The following is a 23,272-nucleotide window of genomic DNA, read 5'->3' as shown; positions in this document are numbered from 1 at the left end:
AAGATTTTATTTATTTATTTGACAGAGAGAGATCACAAGCAGGCAAAGAGAGAGATGGGGAAGCAGGCTCCCTGCTGAGCAGAGATCCTAATGTAGGGCTCAATCCCAGGACCCTGAGATCAGAACCTGAGCTGAAGACAGAGGCTTTAACCCACTGAGCCACTCATGTGCCCCTGAATTTATTTTTGTGTATGGTGGAAGAAAGAATGAAACTGGTTCCAGTTGTACATGGCTGTCCAGTTTTCTCAACACTATTTGTTGAAGATACTGGTCTTTTCCCCATTGCGTATTCTTTCTTCCTCTGTAAAAGATTAACTGACCATATACTTTTGAGTTTATTTCTGTGATTTCTGGTCTGTTCTACTGATCAATATGTCTGTTTTTATGCCAGTACCATACTGTTTTGATTACTAAAGCTTTGTAATATAACTTGAAGTTTGGAGTTGTGATACATCCAGTTTTGATTTTTTTTTTTCAAGATTGCTTTGGCTACTCAGGATCTATTGTGGTTCCACACAAATTTTAGGATTGTTTGTTCTAGTTTGTGAAAAATATTGTTGTTATTTTGATAGGGATCGCTTTAAATTTGTAGATTACTTTGGGTAGTACAGACATTTTAACAGTATTTGCTCTAATCCATGAACATGGAATATCTTTGCATTTTTTTGTGTTGTTTTTAATTTCTCTCATCAGTGTTTAATAGTTTTTGGAGTAGAGGTCTTCCAATTCCTTAGTTAAGTTATCCCTACATATTCTATTATTTTTTAAAAGTGCAATTGTAAATGGGATTATTTTCTTCATTTCCCTATCTACTGCTTCATTTTTAGTGTATAGGAACGCAACAGATTTCCATACATTGATTTTGTACCCTGCCACCTTAATGAGTTCATTTATCAGTTCTAGTAGTTTTTTGGTGGAGTCTTTAGGATTATCTATAAACAATATCATGTCATCTGTAATTAGTAGAAGTTTTAGTTCTTCCTTACCAATTTGGACATTTTTTCCTTCTTTTTGTTGTCTAATTGCTATGGCTAGACTTCTAGTAGTATGTTGAATAACAGTGGTGAGAATGGACATTCTTGTTTTGTTCCTGACCTTAAGAAAAAAACTGTTTTCCATCACTGAGTATGATACTTACTATGGGTTTTTCATGTAAAGCCTTAATTATTATGTTGAGATATTTTCTCTCTAAATCTACTTTGTTGAGGGTTTTTATCATGAATGGGTATTGTACTTTGCCAAATGCTTTCTCTTCATCTGTTGAAATGATCACGTGTTTTTTTAACCCTTTTCTTATTGATGTGCTGTATCACATTGATTTGTGAATATTTGATTACCCTTGCATTCTGGGGCTAAATCCCTCATGATCATAATTTTTAATGTATTGTTGGATTTGGTTTGTTAATATTTTGTTGAGAATTTTTGCATCTATGTTCATCAGAGATATTGGCCTACCGTTCTCTCTCTCTTTTTTTTTTTTTGGTAATGTATTTATCTGGTTTTGGAATCAGGGTGATACTGGCCTCATAGAATGGATTTGGAAGTTTAGTTTGTATTTTTTGGAATGGTTTGAGAAGAATTGATATTACCTCTTTTTCAAATGTTTGGTAGAATTTGCCTGTGAAGTCATCTGGTCCTGATCTTTTGTTTGTTGGGAGTTTTGATTATTGATTCAATTTCATTGCTGATAACTGGTCTGTTCAAATTTTCTATTTCTTACTGCTTCAGTTTTAGGTTATACATTTCTGGGAATTTATCCACTTCTTCAAGTTTGTCCAATTTGTTGGCATATAATTTTTCACAATATTCTCTTAAAATTGTATTTTTTTTTAAAGATTTAATTATTTGACAGAGAGAGATCACAAGTAGACAGAGAGGCAGGAGAGGAGGAGGGGGAAGCAGACTCCCTGCTGAGCAGAGAGCCCGATGTGGGACTCAATCCAGGACCCTGAGATCATGACCTGAGCTTAAGGCAGCAGCTTAACCCACTTAGCCACCCAGGCGCCCTTAAAATTGTATTTCTGTGGTGTTGCTTATTATTTCTTCTCTTTCATCTGTGATTTTATTTGGGTCTTTATTTTATGAGCCCAGCTGGACGTTTATCAATTTTATTGACCTTTGAAAAGAACCAACTCTTAGTTGCATTTATCTCTTCTACTGGTTTTTGTTTGTTCATTTATTTTTAGTTTCTTATCATTTATTTCTGCTCTAACCTTTATTATTTCCTTCCTTCTGCTGGTTTTGTATTTTGTTTGTTATTTTTCTAGCTCCTTTAGGTGTAAAGTTAGATTGTTTATTTGAGATTTTTCTTGCTTCTATCTTGCATTGCTATAAACTTTCCTCTTAGAACCACTTTTGCTGTATCCCAAAGACTTTGGACCACTGCATTTTTCATTTTGATTTGTTTCCATTTAATTTTTTATTTCTTCTTTGATTTCCCCATTGATTCTTCTCCTCCTCCCCCTTCTTCTTCTTCTTCTTTTTTGGTGATACCATTTTCCTCTATTTTTTATTATTTATTTATATTTTTTTCTTTTTTTAAATTTAATTTTATTTTTTCAGTGTTCAAAGATTCATTGTTTACACATCACACCCAGTGCTCCATGCAATACATGACCTCCTTAATACCCACCACCAGGTTCTCCCAACCCCCCACCAACCTCCCCTCCAAAACCCTCAGTTTGTTTTTCAAAGTCCACAGTCTTTCACGGTTCATCTCCCCCTCCGATTTCCCCCAACTCACTTCCCCTTTCCTTCACCCAATGTCCTCTGTGTTATTCGTTATGCTCCACAAGTAAGTGAAACCGTATGATACTTGACTCTCTCTGCTTGACTTATTTCACTCAGGATAATCTCTTCCAGTCCCATTCATGCTGATACAAAAGTTGGGTATTCATCCTTTCTGATGGAGGCATAACTCATTTTTAATTTAGTAGCATGTTATTTAACTGTCACATATTTGTGCTCTCTCCAGATTTTTCTTGTGGTTGACTTCTGGTTGTACAGTATTGTGGTCAGAAAAGATGCATGGTATGACTTCAGTCTTTTTTAATTTGTTGACTTGTTTTGTGGTCTAGTATGTGATCTATTCTGGAGAATGTCCCATGTGCACTTGAAAAGAACGTGTATTCTGCTCTTTTAAGATGGAATGTTCCAAATATATCTGTTAAGTGCATCTGATCCAGTGTGTCATTCAAAGCCACTGTTTTCTTCTTGATTTTCTGTTTGGATGATCCATCCATTGATGTAAGTTAAAGTCTTCTACTATGATTGTATTACTATCAGTTAGTTCCTTTATGTTTGTTATTAACATGTATTTGGAAGCTCCCATGTTGGGTACATATTTATAACTGTTCTATCTTCTTGTTGGATTGTCCCCTTTATTTATTATATAGTGTCCTTCTTTGTCATTTGTTACAGTCTTGGTTTTAAGTCAATTTTTCTAGTATAAGTATTGCTACCCCAGTATCTTTTGACATCCATTTGCATGACAAATGTTCTTCCATCTTTTCACTTTCAACCTGCCAGCATTTTTAGGTCTGAAATATATCTCTTGTCAGCAGCATATAGATCACTCCTTATTTTTTTTAAATCCAATCTGACACCCTATGTATTTTGACTGGAGCATTTAGTTTGTACATCCAAAATAATTATTGACAGATATGTATTTATTGCCATTTTGTTACTTGTTTTACAGTTGTTTTTATAGTTTTTCTCCGATCCTTTCTTCTCTCCTCTCTTTCATGGTTTATAATAATTTCTCTTCAGTCATATACTTGGATTTCTTTCTTTTTGTTCTTTGCCTATCCATGACAGGTTTTTGATTTGTGGTTACCATTAGCAGTCTATATTACGTTGATGGTTGCTTAAGTTTGAACCCATTCTTTAATCCTCTCCACATCACATATTAGGCATATGGTGTCACATTTTATATCCTTTTATTTTGTGAATCCCTTGACTAATTTTTACAGATATATTCTCTACCTTTAGTTGTAGAGTTCATTTGTCAGTCTTCAGATCATTTTCTGGGTTACTTTCACTTATGTGAGTGTTAACAAGTTCTATCCACCGGATGAGATGAACTTACGTTCCTCCTACTCTACCACCTTCCCCTGCTGCTCAAGATGTCTATTTCTTCTGAATGTTGGTATATACTTGAATTAAATGTACCTCTTAATTTCTTACAAATTAACAATTATATTAAATACATTATTACGGTCAGCAAGGAAACATATAAAAGGGTATCAACTTAATTAGTCTAGGCCAAGATTATAACTGGGCTCTACTACCCTATGGTAACAAAGTTGAGTTCCTAGAGGGACCTGGGTTGTCATTGAGGGTATATGTATGTATTTTCAATGAAAACAAATATCACAGAACCATATAGTTCATTTCAAATCTATTCAGTGTGTTAAATCATTAGTCCCATAGTGTCAATAAATGTTATTTTGTTTTAATTTATGTTCTATATTATTTTTTCTATTTATGCTAATCAAACATTTATGAAACACTTTCTATTTATCAAGAAAAGTGCTAAGATCTAGATATAAAACAGTGGGCAAAACAAGATACATTTCTTGTTCTTATATAATTTACAATCTAATGAAGGTAAGAAAGGCAGTAAAATGAACAAAAATACAGAAGAAGGATGGTAGAGATGTTCATGGTAAAAGTAAAGAGGGTTAAATGTTATGGGACGATGGTATGGAATGAGGAGAATGTTCCAGAAGAAAGGAATAGCAACTATAAAGGAAAGAGCAAGGAATATTCGAAGAACTGGAAGTCTTGTATAATGAAACATGGAGTAGGTGAGAATGTTGAGGAAGGTGGGGCATTGTAGATAATATGGAGTATTTTGTTCTTTATCTTAAGGACAACTGAAGGGTTTGAAAAAGGGTTCCTTTACCTAAGCACACTGGGTTTTAAAAAAGTTTTCTCTGATTGCAATGTTACTTTGGATTAGATGGGAACCCATGTACCGTGAGAAAACCAGAAAGTATTATTGTCATCTACATGAGAATCTATTGAAATGTGCAAGAATCTGATGACAGTAGAGAACTGGATAGATGTGAATCATATTAGGAAGCCAACAGATTTAGCTAGAGCCAGAAAAAAAAAAAAAAAAAAACCAACAAAAAAACTCCATTGTTCAAAATAGTAAAGAAATGTTCATCCACTGAGAAAAAAACAAGAATAGTTTCCTGATGTTTGAAAGACTATAAATTCACCTGACACAGTTAGGTTCTTCACTGGGGTTAGTCAAGTTAATGGTAAGTAAAGACTATTAATATCACTGGGATTTGAGAACATATATATTAAGTTAAAAATTGAAATGATCAACATTTCTCAATGTTTGAATTGATAACTTGTACAACTTCAACTCTATAATGTAATCTACTCTTTGGAAACCATTTATTATCCAGTGTGGTGATAGTGCATTTTTTCATATCTAGTATGAAATAATTCAGTTCTAGTTAATTTCACTCTGATGTCCAAATACTTTTAAGGAGCTGGCTGCATATTAATTGCATGCTATTTAGTACCTTTATGGCAGCTGTTAAATGTACCTTAAGAATATACCTTATTACCACAAATATCCTTTAAATAGTAAATTTTAATGTAAAAAGTGCTTTAAAATTCAAAGGCTCCTAGGGATCCCTGCTACTCTGATTTAATTATGTCAATTTTAGTATCAAGCTCTTCTAATCCTTTAAAACCATCAGTGATAATTGAACTCACCTGATTTCTTTGTTGATGGCATCCAACTGTTCCTGAAGCATCATGGCTAGCGTCTGGGCATCAGAATGACCACTTGGGGAGAGAAGATCCATTGAACTAAAAATAGTTTCTCTGTCATCATCATCAATATCAGACATTTCTGTGTCACTTTCAAAAGGGTGGCTGCTTAGCACTCCAATTTGCTGAGTTCTATTCCACTCATGATCCCCAAGAGATTTCACCTGTGTGGGAAATGAGTAATTATTATATGTATGTATTGCTCATTATCAAAGCACTATTCTGAAAAATATCAACAAAAAGCACACATATTTTATTAGTTTACCTAGCAAAAGCAGAAATGATTATTACCATTTTAATGCATTGTTTCAATAAAATATTTCCTTGAAATCTTAAGTATGGAAGATACTGTCAGCATAAATATCAAGATTTTAATAGGAATGATGACGAACTGATGCATGATTTCTAGTTCAACCCCAATTCAAGTTAACAATTACTTTAAAGTATCTATGTTTGAAACATTTTTCCTTCTTTCCAAATATAATAATCTCTTTTCACTTGTACTAAAGCATTTCCATCTCTTATACTAATTAGTCTTACCAACACTTTCTTATTATAGGCTGAGACTGCAAATATTATCACACTAGTTATATGATAATTCTCTTTGCAACATTCATTTACGTAGATTCTAACAAAGCATAATCAAATTAATATTGAAAAGTGATTTAATTTCATCTCTACTGTTCTGATCACTTAAATGCTTCATTGATTTTTTTAAGCCCAAGGCACACTAATTTACATGACTATGTTTTTTATTTGATATAATAAATCCCTCCTGTGAATTAACATCTTTTTTAGGAAGTAATCTCTACATCCCATGTGACCCTGAGATTAAGAGTTGCATGCTCTACTGATGGAGCCAGCCAGGTGGCCCTACAGATAATATACCTATAGGTGTTTTTCAAGCTGTTATCTGGGGGTAGGAGAGAGAGGGAAGTAAGAGAGAAAGGACCTAGAGTTTTCTGTCTTATGAAATTGGTTTTCATTTTTGTGATTATGTAAAATGATTTTCTGGGGAGGAATCATATGATATTTCCCAGAGTATTTATTTAAGATTTGAGGACCTGAATTAGCGTTTGTGTTATAAATTGTTTTGGTACCAAGTAGCCCTAATTTATTTGTCATATACAAATGAGAAAAGAACTAAGATGGACTTGATTGTTTTTTCATTTGTTCACTTCTGATTCACTCATTTAACAGATACTAAATACCTACTATGAAAGATTAATTTATACATGACACAGGTACCAATTAAAAACCACAAGGTAGGGGGGGCGGAGTCAAGATGGCGGAGATGGCCGGAGATCAGCTAGATAACTTATCTAAAGATCGCAAACACCTGAAAATCCATCGGCAGATTGAAGAGAAGAAGAACAGCAATTCTGGAAACAGAAAAACAACCACTTTCTGAAAAGTAGGACCGGCGGAGAAGTGAATCCAAAGCGATGGGAAGATAGACCCCAGGGGGAGGGGCCGGCTCCCGGTAAGCAGCGGAGCAACGGCGCACGAAATCAGGACTTTTAAAAGTCTGTTCCGCTGAGGGACATCGCTCCAGAGGCTAAACCGGGGCGAAACCCACGCGGGGTCAGCGTGGCCTCAGGTCCGGCAGGGTCACAGAAGGATCGGGGGTTTCTGAGTGTCGCAGAGCTTGTGGGTATTGGAACGGGAAAGCCGGCTACTGAGACAGAGCCAACAGTAAGCTCACAGCTCGGTGTTACCTTGAACCGGTCGCAGGCTCAGTGAGCTCGGAGTGTGGCCGGAGGTCAGGCAGACGGGAGTAACTGGGCGCTGTTCTCTGAGGGCGCACTGAGGAGTGGGGCCCTGGGCTCTCGGCTCCTCAGGGCCAGAGACCAGGAGGCTGCCATTTGTATTCCCGTCCTCCAGAACTCTACGGAAAGCGCTCAGGGAACAAAAGCTCCTGAAAGCAAACCTGAGCGGATTACTCACCCCGGCCCCTGTTAAGGGAGGTGCAATTCTGCCTGGGGCAAAGACACTTGAGAATCACTACACCAAGCCCCTCCCCCAGAAGATCAACAAGAAATCCAGCCGAGACCAAGTTCACCTACCAAGGAGTGCAGTTTCAATACCAAGGAGAGCAGCAGAATTCCAGAGGAGGAGAAAGCAAAGCACAGACCTCGTGGCTTTTTCCCTGTGATTTTTTTTTAGTCTTGCAGTTAATTTGATTTTTTTTCTTTTTCATTTTTTTGTTTTTTTTTTCTCGCCTTCTGGTAAATTTTTTTTTAACTTTTACCTTTTTCTTTTTTAACATTTTTTAACTAGTTTATCCAATATATATATTCTTTCTTTTTTATATTTTTCTTATTTGTTTTCTTTTTTTTAATTCTTTTTTTTTCTTTTTTTCTCTTTTTTCTTTTTTTTTTCTTTCTTCCTTTTTGAACCTCTTTTTATCCCCTTTCAACCCCCTCACGATTTGGGATCTCTTCTAATTTGGTTAAAGCATATTTTCCTGGGGTTGTTGCCACCCTTTTATTATTTTACTTGCTCCTTCATATACTCTTATCTGGACAAAATGACAAGACAGAAAAATTCAACACAAAAAAAAGAACAAGAGGCAGTACCGAAGGCTAGGGACCTAATCAATACAGACATTGGTAATATGTCAGATTTGGAGTTCAGAATGACAATTCTCAAGGATCTAGCTGGGCTCAAAAAAGGCATGGAAGATATTAGAGAAACCCTCTCCAGAGATATAAAAGCCCTTTCTGGAGAAATAAAAGAACTAAAATCTAACCAAGGTGAAATAAAAAAAGCTATTAATGAGGTGCAATCAAAAATGGAGGCTCTCACTGCTAGGATAAATGAGGCAGAAGAAAGAATTAGTGATATAGAAGACCAAATGACAGAGAATAAAGAAGCTGAGCAAAAGAGGGACAAACAGCTACAGGACCACGAGGGGAGAATTCGAGAGATAAGTGACACCATAAGACGAAACAACATTAGAATAATTGGGATTCCAGAAGAAGAAGAAAGTGAGAGGGGAGCAGAAGGTATACTGGAGAGAATTATTGGGGAGAATTTCCCCAATATGGCAAAGGGAACGAGCATCAAAATTCAGGAGGTACAGAGAACGCCCCTCAAAATCAATAAGAATAGGCCCACACCCCGTCACCTAATAGTAAAATTTACAAGTCTCAGTGACAAAGAGAAAATCCTGAAAGCAGCCCGGGAAAAGAAGTCTGTAACATACAATGGTAAAAATATTAGATTGGCAGCTGACTTATCCACAGAGACCTGGCAGGCCAGAAAGAGCTGGCATGATATTTTCAGAGCACTAAACGAGAAAAACATGCAGCCAAGAATACTATATCCAGCTAGGCTATCATTGAAAATAGAAGGAGAGATTAAAAGCTTCCAGGACAAACAACAACTGAAAGAATTTGCAAATACCAAACCAGCTCTACAGGAAATATTGAAAGGGGTCCTCTAAGCAAAGAGAGAGCCTACAAGTGGTAGATCAGAAAGGAACAGAGACCATATACAGTAACAGTCACCTTACAGGCAATACAATGGCACTAAATTCATATCTCTCAATAGTTACCCTGAATGTGAATGGGCTAAATGCCCCTGTCAAAAGACACAGGGTATCAGAATGGATAAAAAAACAAAACCCATCTATATGTTGCCTCCAAGAAACACATTTTAAGCCCGAAGACACCTCCAGATTTAAAGTGAGGGGGTGGAAAAGAATTTAACATGCTAATGGACATCAGAAGAAAGCAGGAGTGGCAATCCTTATATCAGATCAATTAGATTTTAAGCCAAAGACTATAATAAGAGATGAGGAAGGACACTATATCATACTCAAAGGGTCTGTCCTACAAGAAGATTTAACAATTTTAAATATCTATGCCCCCAACGTGAGAGCAGCCAACTATATAAACCAATTAATAACAAAATCAAAGAAACACATCAACAATAATACAATAATAGTAGGGGACTTTAACACTCCCCTCACTGAAATGGACAGATCATCCAAGCAATAGATCAGCAAGGAAATAAAGGCCTTAAAGGACACACTGGACCAGATGGACATCACAGATCTATTCAGAACATTTCATCCCAAAGCAACAGAATACACATTCTTCTCTAGTGCACATGGAACATTCTCCAGAATAGATCACATCCTCGGTCCTAAATCAGGACTCAACTGGTATCAAAAGATTGGGAACATTCCCTGCATATTTTCAGACCACAATGCTCTAAAGCTAGAACTCAACCACAAAAGGAAGTTTGAAAAGAACCCAAATACATGGAGACTAAACAGCATCCTCCTAAATAATGAATGGGTCAACCGGGAAATTAAAGAAGAATTGAAAAAAAATCATGGAAACAAATGATAATGAAAATACAACGGTTCAAAATCTGTGGGACACAACAAAGGCAGTCCTGAGAGGAAAATATATAGCGGTACAAGCCTTTCTCAAGAAACAAGAAAGGTCTCAGGTACACAACCTAACCCTACACCTAAAGGAGCTGGAGAAAGAACAAGAAAGAAACCCTAAGCCAAGCAGGAGAAGAGAAATCATAAAGATCAGAGCAGAAATCAATGAAATAGAAACCAAAAAGACAATAGAGCAAATCAATGAAACTAGGAACTGGTTCTTTGAAAGAATTAATAAAATTGATAAACCCCTGGCCAGACTTATCAAAAAGAAAGAGAAAGGACCCAAATAAATAAAATCATGAATGAAAGAGGAGAGATCACAACTAACACCAAAGAAATACAAACTATTATAAGAACATACTATGAGCAACTCTACGGCAATAAATTTGACAATCTGGAAGAAATGGATGCATTCCTAGAAACATATAAACTACCACAACTGAACCAGGAAGAAATAGAAAGCCTGAACAGACCCATAACCAGTAAGGAGATTGAAACAGTCATTAAAAATCTCCAAACAAACAAAAGCCCAGGGCCAGATGGCTTCCCGGGGGAATTCTACCAAACATTTAAAGAAGAACTAATTCCTATTCTCCTGAAACTGTTCCAAAAAAATAGAAATGGAAGGAAAACTTCCAAACTCATTTTATGAGGCCAGCATCACCTTGATCCCAAAACCAGACAAGGATCCCATCAAAAAAGAGAGCTATAGACCAATATCCTTGATGAACACAGATGTGAAAATACTCAACAAAATACTAGCCAATAGGATTCAACAGTACATTAAAAGGATTATTCACCACTACCAAGTGGGATTTATTCCAGGGCTGCAAGGTTGGTTCAACATCCGCAAATCAGTCAATGTGATACAATACATCAATAAAAGAAAGAACAAGAACCATATGATACTCTCAATAGATGCTGAAAAAGCATTTGACAAAGTACAGCATCCCTTCCTGATCAAAACTCTTCAAAGTGTAGGGATAGAGGGCACATACCTCAATATCATCAAAGCCATCTATGAAAAACCCACCGCAAATATCATTCTCAATGGAGAAAAACTGAAAGCTTTTCCGCTAAGGTCAGGAACACGGCAGGGATGTCCATTATCACCACTGCTATTCAACATAGTACTAGAGGTCCTAGCCTCAGCAATCAGACAACAAAAGGAGATTAAAGGCATACAAATCGACAAAAAAGAAGTCAAATTATCACTCTTTGCAGATGATATGATACTATATGTGGAAAACCCAAAAGACTCCATTCCAAAACTGCTAGAACTTATACAGGAATTCAGTAAAGTGTCAGGATATAAAATCAATGCACAGAAATCAGTTGCATTTCTCTACACCAACAGCAAGACAGAAGAAAGAGAAATTAAGGAGTCAATCCCATTTACAATTGCACCCAAAACCATAAGATACCTAGGAATAAACCTAACCAAAGAGGCACAGAATATATACTCAGAAAACTATAAAGTACTCATGAAAGAAATTGAGGAAGACACAAAGAAATGGAAAAATGTTCCATGCTCCTGGATTGGAAGAATAAATACTGTGAAAATGTCTATGCTACCTAAAGCAATCTATACATTTAATGCAATTCCTATCAAAGTACCATCCATCTTTTTCAAAGAAATGGAACAAATAATTCTAAAATTTATATGGAACCAGAAAAGAGCTCGAATAGCCAAAGGGATATTGAAAAAGAAAGCCAATGTTGGTGGCATCATAATTCCGGACCTCAAGCTCTATTACAAAGCTGTCATCATCAAGACAGCATGGTACTGGCACAAAAACAGACACATAGATCAATGGAACAGAATAGAGAGCCCAGAAATAGACCCTCAAATCTATGGTCAACTGATCTTCGACAAAGCAGGAAAGAATGTCCAATGGAAAAAAGACAGCCTCTTCAATAAATGGTGCTGGGAAAATTGGACAGCCACATGCAGAAAAATGAAATTGGACCATTTCCTTATACCACACACAAAAATACACTCAAAATGGATGAAGGACCTCACTGTGAGAAAGGAATCCATCAAAATCCTTGAGGAGAACACAGGCAGCAACCTCTTCGACCTCACCCACAGCAACATCTTCCTAGGAACAACACAAAAGGCAAGGGAAGCAAGGGAAAAAATGAACTATTGGGATTTCATCAAGATCAAAAGCTTTTGCACAGCAAAGGAAACAGTTAACAAAATCAAAAGACAACTGACAGAATGGGAGAAGATATTTGCAAACGACATATCAGATAAAGGACTAGTGTCCAGAATCTATAAAGAACTTAGCAAACTCAACACCCAACGAACAAATAATCCAATCAAGAAATGGGCAGAGGACATGAACAGACATTTCTGCAAAGAAGACATCCAGATGGCCAACAGACACATGAAAAAGTGCTCCATATCACTCGGCATCAGGGAAATACAAATCAAAACCACAATGCGATATCACCTCACACCAGTCAGAATGGCTAAAATAAGCAAGTCAGGAAATGACAGATGCTGGCGAGGATGCGGAGAAAGGGGAACCCTCCTACACTGTTGGTGGGAATGCAAGCTGGTGCAGCCACTCTGGAAAACAGCATAGAGGTTCCTCAAAATGTTGAAAATAGAACTGTCCTATGACCCAGCAATTGCACTATTGGGTATTTACCCTAAAGAGACAAACATAGTGATCCAAAGGGGCACATGCATCCGAATGTTTATAGCAGCAATGTCCACAATAGCCAAACTATGGAAAGAACCTAGATGTCCATCAACAGATGAATGGATCAAGAAGATGTGGTATATATACACAATGGAATACTATGCAGCCATCAAAAGAAATGAAATCTTGCCATTTGCGACAACATGGATGGAACTAGAGCGTATCATGCTTAGCGAAATAAGTCAAGCAGAGAAAGACAACTATCATATGATCTCCCTGATATGAGGAAGTGGTGATGCAACATGGGGGCTTAAGTGGGTAGGAGAAGAATCAATGAAACAAGATGGGATTGGGAGCGAGACAAACCATAAGTGACTCTTAATCTCACAAAACAAACTGAGGGTTGCTGGGGGGAGGGGGTTTGGGAGAAGGGGGTGGGATTATGGACATTGGGGAGGATATGTGCTTTGGTGAGTGCTGTGAAGTGTGTAAACCTGGTGATTCACAGACCTGTACCCCTGGGGATAAAAATATATGTTTATAAAAAATAAAAAATTAAAAAAAAAAAAAACCACAGGGTATCAAGGACCTGTATATAAATACGGACAATTAAGTTATATAGTATTCAACACATAAAAGTGGTTGGGGAGAACAAATTATACTTAGGGCCTAAAAGAACTATATTTGTTCTTTGTAAAATGCAACTCTAAACTCACAATATACATAACTAAGAAACTGATCCAATGAATGAAGACTGACACTGCAGTTTATCCTGTAGTGTTCTCTATAGAGAAAGTTTATAGATAAAGTGTTCTCTAGAAACACTTTCAACAGTCTATGTACACTTTCCTCAAACTTTTATTAAAATATTAATTATAATTAAAATATTTAACTAATTTTAATTAACAATATGAATACTATTGCACAAGTGCCCAAGCAAACCCAAAGTCCATTTGTTTGTCAGTACAGTATAAGGCATAAAAAAGCATGGAATTTGAAACCACACAAATAGAGATTCAAGTTTGGGTCTATCACTTTGCTGTTATACTGTGTAATGTTGAACACTTAAAATTTCTAAGCCTCGATCTTTTTATGTCTGAAGTTAGCATAAAAATAGAACCAAATTCATAAGTTTATGTGGATACACGCACGGGGACTGCTTATTTCTGGCACAAGCAGTGGTTTTGCATTATAGTCTTAAAAATATGTCATATGTCACGTTTAACACTAAAAATGCTAGCAGTTTGAATTCTCTCAGTATTAAAATTCTATCTAAGATGAAGGAAGATATTTTCTTAGAATCATCAAAGACTTGAAATTAAAAAAAAAAAATTAACCTTTGGCTCATCCCTTCGCACACCCATGCGGCCTCTCCTGGGTCTTCTTATTACTTTAGTTGTTCTGTAATCGGACTGGCTGTCCACTAGGGAGCCAACAGAATACCGCAACTCAGCTGAGGTGTCTAGATGAGTTCTGGAAAAAGGAAAGATATGAAATATGACTAATCACAAAGGTTAAACTTCCCAGCAAATCGCTATCACCTGCTTAATTGTCAATAAAAAATAAAGCATAAACCCTCAAGAAAAAAGAAAAATTCAAGGAAGAAAACTGATGAATTGCCATGACTCTTTGAGGTCTCTTCTGAGGCTTATGCCAGAAATTCCAGTCTTAGGTTCATTCTTGAAAGTGTAGTGAATTTTCTATTTAGAATACAAAGGATCTGTTCATTATCATTTTCAGTTGTGGTAGTAAAATGAAACATCTTGAGATTGACAACCAAGATGGCTTAAATTCTGGGAAATGTTTTTTGTTGAAGTATTTAGATAACATATCAACATATGTTATTCATTGCTGTATCTGTTGTAAATATTCTCCACTAACCTAACAGTAAAACATGTATAATTTGGGGGTCCTAGAATTCCCTATCTCTCAGAGTTCTATTTGTCAATTTAGGAAAGTAACAAAATACTTAAAATGAGATTGACTCAAGGTTAATACTCTTATTTTTTAATAAAATAGGATATACCACCAGATAATTTTTCAGCTTTTGTTAAGACATAAAAAAAGATAAAGAAAAATCTTTTAGTAAGCACATTTGATTCTGAAATCTGCTTAGAGATGAAATATTTGGAAAATTCAAATAGAAAAATATTATTACACTGGTTTTCAGGGAACATTATAGTAAAGTACACTGTAATCAAAGTGTAATAAAGGTTTCTCTAGACACATTATTTACATATAGATTTACAACAAATTCAGTTTATTGCTATAATAATGATGGTAACAGTGACAGCATGCTGTCCTATAAAATGATCTATCATCAGTAGGAAATATGCTTAATGCTATATCTTATCTTGAACTGGGGCTCCTGATGATCTCTATTAGTTCTCTTTGTGGAAAAAGAAAAGGGAAAAAACAAGAATTTCCAAATGATAGTCAAGATTAGAAAAGGTTAGGTAAGGCCTTGGCTTTTGCAACAGTAGAAGGCACTGCTCTAACTGATGCAAATCCTTGTTCTGTCAAATAGAACTTTAAAGCAAATGAACTAAGAAATCATCCCCTAAGCAGAGGACAGCTATTCGTTTTTATAGCAGTGAACTTGAAATGTAATTAAGCAAACTGGTTTTATTATGGATTAGTCATATATAAAAATTAACGAGCCAGGTCTTACTCATAAAAAGGACCTCTCTCAGCCTCTGTAACAGTGTCTATGTTTCATGAAGAAAAAGGTCAGATTTTGTCACCACTGTATGCTTAAGGAGGTATTCCTAGCATATAATAAATAACTGATAAATATCTGGTAAGATATGAATGGATGAAATTATTATATAGTCTAAATGTCAACCTCAGAACATTCTAGATACCTTTTTTCTGTCACTGCTTGAGTAATATCTCTATGGTCATCAGAGTGGAGATTCTAAAATTATAATTCGTCACTCTAGGAGTATTGTTGTTTTGTTGTTTTATCTCTCAACTCCAAGTCATTTATAAACCTGTGAACCAAAACACAGATCTGCTCCTATCGATGCACTGCTTAAAACTCTTCAATGGCCTTATATGCCCCTCGACAATCCAGAGCCCTCTTTCTTACTCCAGATTCACTTCTAGTTACTATCTGTCTTTTTTCTCTCCATCCAGTCATACAGAATTCCTTTCAATTTCTTGAACAACTCACACTTTTCCTCTAATACCAGGCCTTTGAACACACTGCTCTTCCTGCTGGAAATAGTCTTCACACATTTAGGTGGTTAACATTCTTAAAGTCTTAGATTAAAATTCCAATTATCTTATACTACTGTTGCCCCTTGTATTCTCTCTATTGTAACTGTCCTCACAGTATCCCTGTATTTCCCATCTGAAACATGTATTTTTCATCACCATTACCACTGTATCTCCAATGCAATTATCTTTCAAGTAGAAAGTGCTTAACTGATCTTGAAAGAACAAAGGCCTGAACCAACATCCACTGTAGAAGAGCCCATTGCTTATACTTCATCTAAAGCAGTTACTGCTCACGTCTCTCCTTTTATTCAACTCCATTTGGTACATTACTAACAGAAATCAGAATCAATATTTCCATACATTTCAACTTTTAAATAATTTTTGGTGTACAGTACTTTGAGTCACTTGAAGGTCTTAGTTACAATATAGTCACTGGTTCCCTTAGACACGAGCCTGTGCAGTTTCCTCACTTGAATCTCCTATTACTTTTGCATATAATCTCACCAGAGAACTTCTATAGATAAACCAAGTCTGAATTTTCTTAGAGAACATCATTTACCCATCTCTCTGATTCCTAAAATATCTTCCACTGTCCTTTCCACTGACCCAGATCCCACCGTTCTTCAAAGTTGAACCAAATCAGACCTTCTCCAGACATTCTGGAACTCAATTTATTATTAGATTAGATTCTAGCACAGGATATTAGTTACTGATACTGACCAACTTTAGCTCATCTCTTCCTACCTGTCTGTCTATAGATCTATGAAATTCTCATGCATCTTCTGTTTTCTCTATTATTTCTTTTTAAATTGTGCACTCAGAAGCATGGATGTTTGATAAAAATTGCTGTTCAATAAATATTGTTATCTTTTAACATATTATAAATTCCATCCCATTCTTTATCTATCACCAATTTCTATAATACTTTATACTTGTGACTTAACTGTTTACAAAATTCCCTTTGCTCATTTGTCACAAAGTAAGCTTGTGAGACAGTCATAAAAATATTATTTTATATACAATTCAGGTCAAAAACATATGAAATTTGAACTTATTAAGGAAAATGGACTTTCCAAAATCAAACAGCTAGTAATTGTTTGTCTTAGACCCAGGGATGTCAGTCTTCTTATTCTTGGTTTAGCTTTGTTTCTACTACAAGCTGTTCTGTCAAAGAAGAATTATTCTATATGTACTTCCCAAGTTTCCACAATGATCCTTCATTGTGGATTAATGTCCCATTATTAGGCTGTCCATGAAGACTTCCTGCATTGATGTAATTTTAGACAATACTTCTACAACTCTGTCTTTCCCCCAATCATATATGTATATATTTAATTCCAGTATAATTAATGTACACTGATATTAGTTTCAGCTGTACAATACAGTGATTCAACAATTTTATACGTTATTCAGTACTTATGACGATAAGTGTACTCTAAATCCTCTTCACCTATTTCACCCATACCCCTATCGACTTTCCCTCTGATAACCACCAGTTTGTTCTCTACAGTTGAGTCTGATTTTTTTGTTTGTCTCTCTCCTCACACCCTATCTCCCCTTTATAATTACAACTCTGTGTTTCTGAGTCCAAAGATCAACAAACCAACAAAATGGCCATTTGGTTCTATTAAAAAATACTAAGTTTGTTGGCTGGATGATGCACATTTTATGTATTTACTCTGTTGATATTTTATCAGCTCTTGTCCTTCATCAACATGCTCATCATCATCATCATCATCACCATGAGAATATATACCACTGAATTAAAAATAGTTTCAGTTCAGATATATAAATCATAACAAAGCATTTAGAAAAATAAACAAGATTTCTAAATTAAAGACTTAAATTTTGTAAAATTCTTTGGGTGTTTTTATGCCTACAGAACTGCGTTTCTTATATTATACTGATGGTAGAAATACTCAAAATGCTGAGCTTTATTTTTATTACTATTTTACATTAAATAGAATATAAGCATCTTTATTTTTATTAATACTTACATTATTACTTTTATTAACACATATTAAAGATGATATAAGCACCTTTTGAATTTTGTAACTTGGATTTTTCCTCTGAGTATCTGAAAATGCTTTATTAGATACTGACTCATTCAATGATATGTATTGTGAGTATAATATACCAATGTTTATTTGTTTGTTTTAGGCGCTGAGATTATAGTAACCGAAAAAAACAATAATTCCAGCCCGTGGAGCTAACTTTCTTAGGATAAGCATAAGACCAAGAAAAATGAACTTCTAAAAGTATGTGGTGGTCAAAAGTTTCAGATAGCTGATATGATTATGTTGTCTAATAAATAAATGATCAAATGAGTAAATCCTTGTAGGTCTCTTATTAACCTTATTAAAAAAAAGGCCCTAAGCACAAAACACAATTATATGTAAATTAACAAGATTGGTCTATATATCTAGCGAATAAATAATCATGTCATTGTTTCTTACTTCCAAGATGAGATACCGAGTCAAAGAAGATGAGTATGGCTAGATGTACTTGTTTTTAATACTTGTATAATTTCTCCTTCACTCTGTATTTGCAATTAATTTAACAAAACAGGTAGGTGCTAAGGGACTGTCGTCAATGATATTTCTTCAGTAACTTTAAACATTAAAAACATTTCTGCATGAAAGGAGGTGTCGCCTCTTCCTAGAATGAGATGTAATCTCCTTATATAAAGTTCTATTTCATTTAAGACTCTTTTTATGTATTTTTAGCTATGTAATTACAAGCAGAACACAAAAGGTAATAATTTAAACTTTTTTGCAAATTTGCAGAACAATTTACTAAATTAGAGAATTATTTTTGAATACAGAAACAGTAACTCAGTAAGGAGTGAACAGAGGGTAATTCCTGCTGAGCAATAAGAGGTACTTATTTATTTTATTTGAGGCCATATGGAATCACAAGAAATTCATCTTGATTTTGGTGAGTTATAGATAGGATTTTAATTTAATGTTACCTTGATATTGCGGGTTCAATTAAAGAGCCAGTTCTCATTTTCAATTGGTCAAGTTCAGATCTCAGCTTTTCAATTTCTTCTGCTAATCTTTCCTAAAAATCAAAGAAGTTTTACTCAGAAAATATGCAATTGCCAATAATACCAACATTCAATTATGATAAACCAAGATACCAAGCTTAATGGATTTTTAAAAATGGAAAACTGATGGATATCATTTTATTAAAGATTATTAGACATGACAGTAAAATATGCTTGATTTTCTCCTTGTAATGAAAATGTTAATAGCAGAAATAAAGAAAAAATTATCTATATTGTCCGGCATTCACTAATCCTAAATTTTTGCAAACATATGGGACTACTAAGATCATGACTAGCTATGTATATGTCACCTCAAAATGCAGAGCCATAATCATAGCCAGGTAAAAAATAAAGAAAAGGTCTTCTTTATGCAGAAAGTGAAGCACTTTGATTATTCTATAAGTGTTATAGTACACATGGATGAAGAGAAAGAAGAATGGGAAAAGATGAGGAAAAAAATCATTACCAAATATAAGTTAAAATTATCAGCTTGATATTGATAGAATTATTTGTACGTCTAAAAAAATTTTCTCAGATTGGTAGTACAGTTTCAGTCTTTTAAGATAAGGGTTGTCTTATAATCCCTTTTTTTTTTTTTTTTTAAAGATTTTATTTATTTATTTATTTACAGGCAGAGATCACAAGTAGGCAGAGAGGCAGGCAGAGAGAGAGGAGGAAGCAGGCTCCCTGCTGAGCAGAGAGCCCGATGCGGGACTCGATCCCAGGACCCTGGGATCATGACCTGAGCCGAAGGCAGAAGCTTTAACCCACTGAGCACAACTTAAGTTGTGCAAATGTAATTTCTACTTGTGGATCTGAGCTGCAGCAGCCCGGAGAGAGCTAGGCAAACCATCTGAGACCGCCAACTGATAAGTGATAAGATTCCTCGTAATGTACGATTTTTTTTTTTAACCTGTTGATTATGTGTCTGTTGGTATAAATGTAGTAATATCCTCCACCTCAATTTTCTTGGAGTAACAACAATCAGTTGGTAGGAGCCCGCCTGCTTGGAGGTGACAAGTGTTAATAGTATTTCTGCTCTGATCTTCTAACCATTTTGGTTTCTTTAGACAGGTTTTTAGGAGAGTAGAGGCTTAAAGTTAGGATGTAGACTTTTAAAAAAATTATATACTCAGTTCTTAGAGCAATGGAATGGGAAGCAAGGAGTTGTTGATAAATCTGAGATTCAAAATACTGGCTTTAGAACTTTAAAAAGGTATCTAAACATGCAGCCGTTAAAAGTTTTCATGGATATTTGAAGGGGGAAGAAAACCTATTTGTAATAATTGTTTTCTCAAGTTTCTGCCTTGTGCTTCGACCTAGATTGCATTATTGTTTATACAAAAAGAAAAAAAAGTAAAGCACAGGAGTTTCATATATATTATATATTTCTGTTTACTATTTTAAAATAACAATTTTCCCAAAAAAAAAAAAAAAAAAAAAGAGACAGAGAGAGAAGCAGGCTCCCCGCTGAGCAAAGAGCCGGATGCGGGACTCGATCCCAGAATGCTGGGATCATGACCTGAGCTGAAGGCAGCCACTTTGTCTTATAATCCTTAATTAAATGCTTCTGTAAGCATTTAATTTTGTTTTCATGATTATAACTTTTATATTGTTCTAAAAGTTTAAATGTATCCTTCTGGATTTTCTATTGCTGTTTTTTTTTTCTTTTCTCAGCACCCAATGCTTGACATTTTAGTTGACACATACTTCATTTCTCATGATACATTTTTGTCAGTGTGGCCTTCCCAATATTTCTCTCATCTGCCCTTTTTATTCCTACTACCATCATTCTACTTTACACCTTTTAAAAAAACTTTTTCCCTGCATTATTTCACCAGCTTCCACTGAGGTAGTGCTGTCTTCAATCTCTTCCCTGAATACTCTTCTCCTAGTTGTCTCATTTTACTTAAAAAATTTTTTTTAAAAAATATTTACCATAGAGAGAGAGAGAGCATTAGCAGGAGGGGTAGAGGAAGAAGGAGAGAGAATCTCAAGCAGACTGTGAGCTGAGTATGGAGTGCGATGAGGGGCCCAATCTCAGGACCCTGAGATCATGACCTGAGCTAAAACCAAGAGTCCAATGCTTAACTGACTGCACCACCTAGTTTCCCCTAGTTGTATCATTTTAAAAAATACATTTTATCAAATAAATTATTTGCCTAAAATATTCAATGGTTTCTTATTGCATTTACTAATTCCTTTGTTTGTTATTTCCACAAATATTCACAGAGCACCTTTGTTGTGCTAGGCAGTATGATAAAGTAGCAAAATGAAAAATTTTTTGCCCTCATATAATTTATAATCTACTAAAAATTACAATGAAATAGAGTCTATAGGATGTTGGTAGGAAAAAGAAAGTAAGAGGGTCATAGAAGGTTCTCCAATAAAGTGTTATTTGAGCAAAGACCTAAAAGAAGGAAGGGAGTTTAAAAAACATGGGAAAGTCTTAGGAAAAGGCATAGAAGGTGCAAATGCCCCTTAGTGGGAGGGGAGTATATTTGTTGAAGGAGTGGGCAAGGAGGTCACTGTGGCTGAAATGGACAGGTTAAAGAGAAAGATAAGAAACAGATTTAGAAAAGTGTGGTTGCGTGGCTTGGGAAGGGTAGCCATGAAAGCCTTATCAACCATTTTGAAGTCTTTAGTTTTTACTCTGAGTGAAATAGGAAATGACTAGAGAATTTTTGAGCGGAGAGGTAACATGATCATCCTAAGAGTAGTGAAATGGATCACTGAATAAGACTGGGAGGGAGGGGTGCCTGGGTGGCTCAGTGGGTTAAAGGCTCTGCCTTCGGCTCAGGTCATGATCCCAGGGTCCTGGGATGGAGCCCTGCATCAGGCTCCGCTTCCCTTCCTCTCTCTGCCTGCCTCTCTGCCTACTTGTGATCTCTGCCTGTCAAATAAATAAATAAAATCTTAAAAAAAAAAAAAAAGACTGGGCGGGAGGGAAAAATTAAATTATTACTGTTCTAAAAACATAGGCAAGAGAATTGTGGCTTGGACAATAATCATGTTAGAGAGAATGGCTGGATTTCAGTTATATTTTAAAGATGGAACCAACAGGATTTGCTGTCAGACTGAATGTGGGGTGAGAGATAAAGGAAGGGGTCAAGAATGACTCCAAGGTTAACCTGAGTAAGAGGCAGAGTTGTGATTTACTCAGAAGGTGGCTGCTAGTGATGGTTTAGGTTGGTGGTGCTGGTGTTTGGGGTGGAGGGATCAACTTGTCATGTTTGAGGTGCCAAAGTGTCCAAATAAAGATAATGAGTTGGCTCTTGAATACATGAACACTACCAACAGAGAGGATCCAGGAGGTGATTAGATGAGACTGAACTCGGGGACCAAACATGGAGAGAAATTCAAAACAAGTCCTAGGAATTTTAAATTTTAGAAATAAACAGGATGGCAAGAAACAATAAGAAGAGGTTGAATATAGAGATTTTTGCTAATGATGGATCGTCAGTTACCAACTATTGAGTAGAATTTTGAGAAGTTCCAGGAGATATAATTAGATTAGGAAATATATTCAACTGTATGGGATGATATTTCAGAAATGAGATATGACCTGGGATTTGCTTCCTCTAGTTACTAGCATGAGCAAGGGTGCAAAGCATGGAATGTTTAGTACTGCTGGTTGCTTAGGCAGATTGTTGAAGCTACAAGCCTTGGGTAGGTGGTGGGGGAGTGGGTTCTGGGGATCTTGCCAGGAGCACACAGAGCTTTGGATAATATAGCATTGCATAACAGGATCAAGTCCAAAATCCACAATCTGGTCACAACCTAGTTCTTTAAACACATATCAGTCACAGCAAACTTCTGGTGATTCAGCAAATCAACCATCTTTGTTTTCTCTGTGCTATTACATAGGCTCTGTCCTCTGCCCTACCCTTCTCTATTTGGTAAGATCCTATATGCCTTCAAGAGCCTGATGAAATAAAATCTTCCCTGTGTAGACTTTCTTAACAACTTCAGAAAGAATTAGATGCTATCTTCTAGGCACCATACGGTATTGCTATAGCAGATCTATCCTGCAGAAAATTGTATATATTCTGACTGTGGCAACCAGTAGTTTTAAATTGACATCATAATATGTAGGATCCAATGGGGCTAAATGTGTAATTGCTTTTTTAAAAAATTTTATTCTCT

General features: G+C 35.7%; 1 protein-coding gene across 11 annotated transcripts in view; it reads right to left on the bottom strand.

Moving 5' to 3' along the window:
* The window catches only part of PPFIA2 (PTPRF interacting protein alpha 2), a 493,640-nt gene that overhangs the window by 86,138 nt on the left and 384,230 nt on the right, over positions 1-23,272 (bottom strand). For all 11 annotated transcript variants that reach the window (XM_059402392.1, XM_059402391.1, XM_059402394.1 and 8 more), the window contains 3 exons: positions 19,049-19,140; positions 14,193-14,328; positions 5,740-5,960 (listed from right to left, as the gene is read on the bottom strand). In XM_059402392.1, the coding sequence (XP_059258375.1) occupies positions 5,740-5,960; positions 14,193-14,328; positions 19,049-19,140 (449 nt within the window). The remainder of the gene's footprint in view (positions 1-5,739; positions 5,961-14,192; positions 14,329-19,048; positions 19,141-23,272) is intronic.

Source organism: Mustela nigripes, chromosome 6 (genome assembly GCF_022355385.1).
Source record: "Mustela nigripes isolate SB6536 chromosome 6, MUSNIG.SB6536, whole genome shotgun sequence".
Classification (NCBI taxonomy): domain Eukaryota; kingdom Metazoa; phylum Chordata; class Mammalia; order Carnivora; family Mustelidae; genus Mustela; species Mustela nigripes.
The sequence above is the reverse complement of the archived record's forward strand: the minus strand, read 5'-3'. Positions and strand labels throughout refer to the sequence as shown.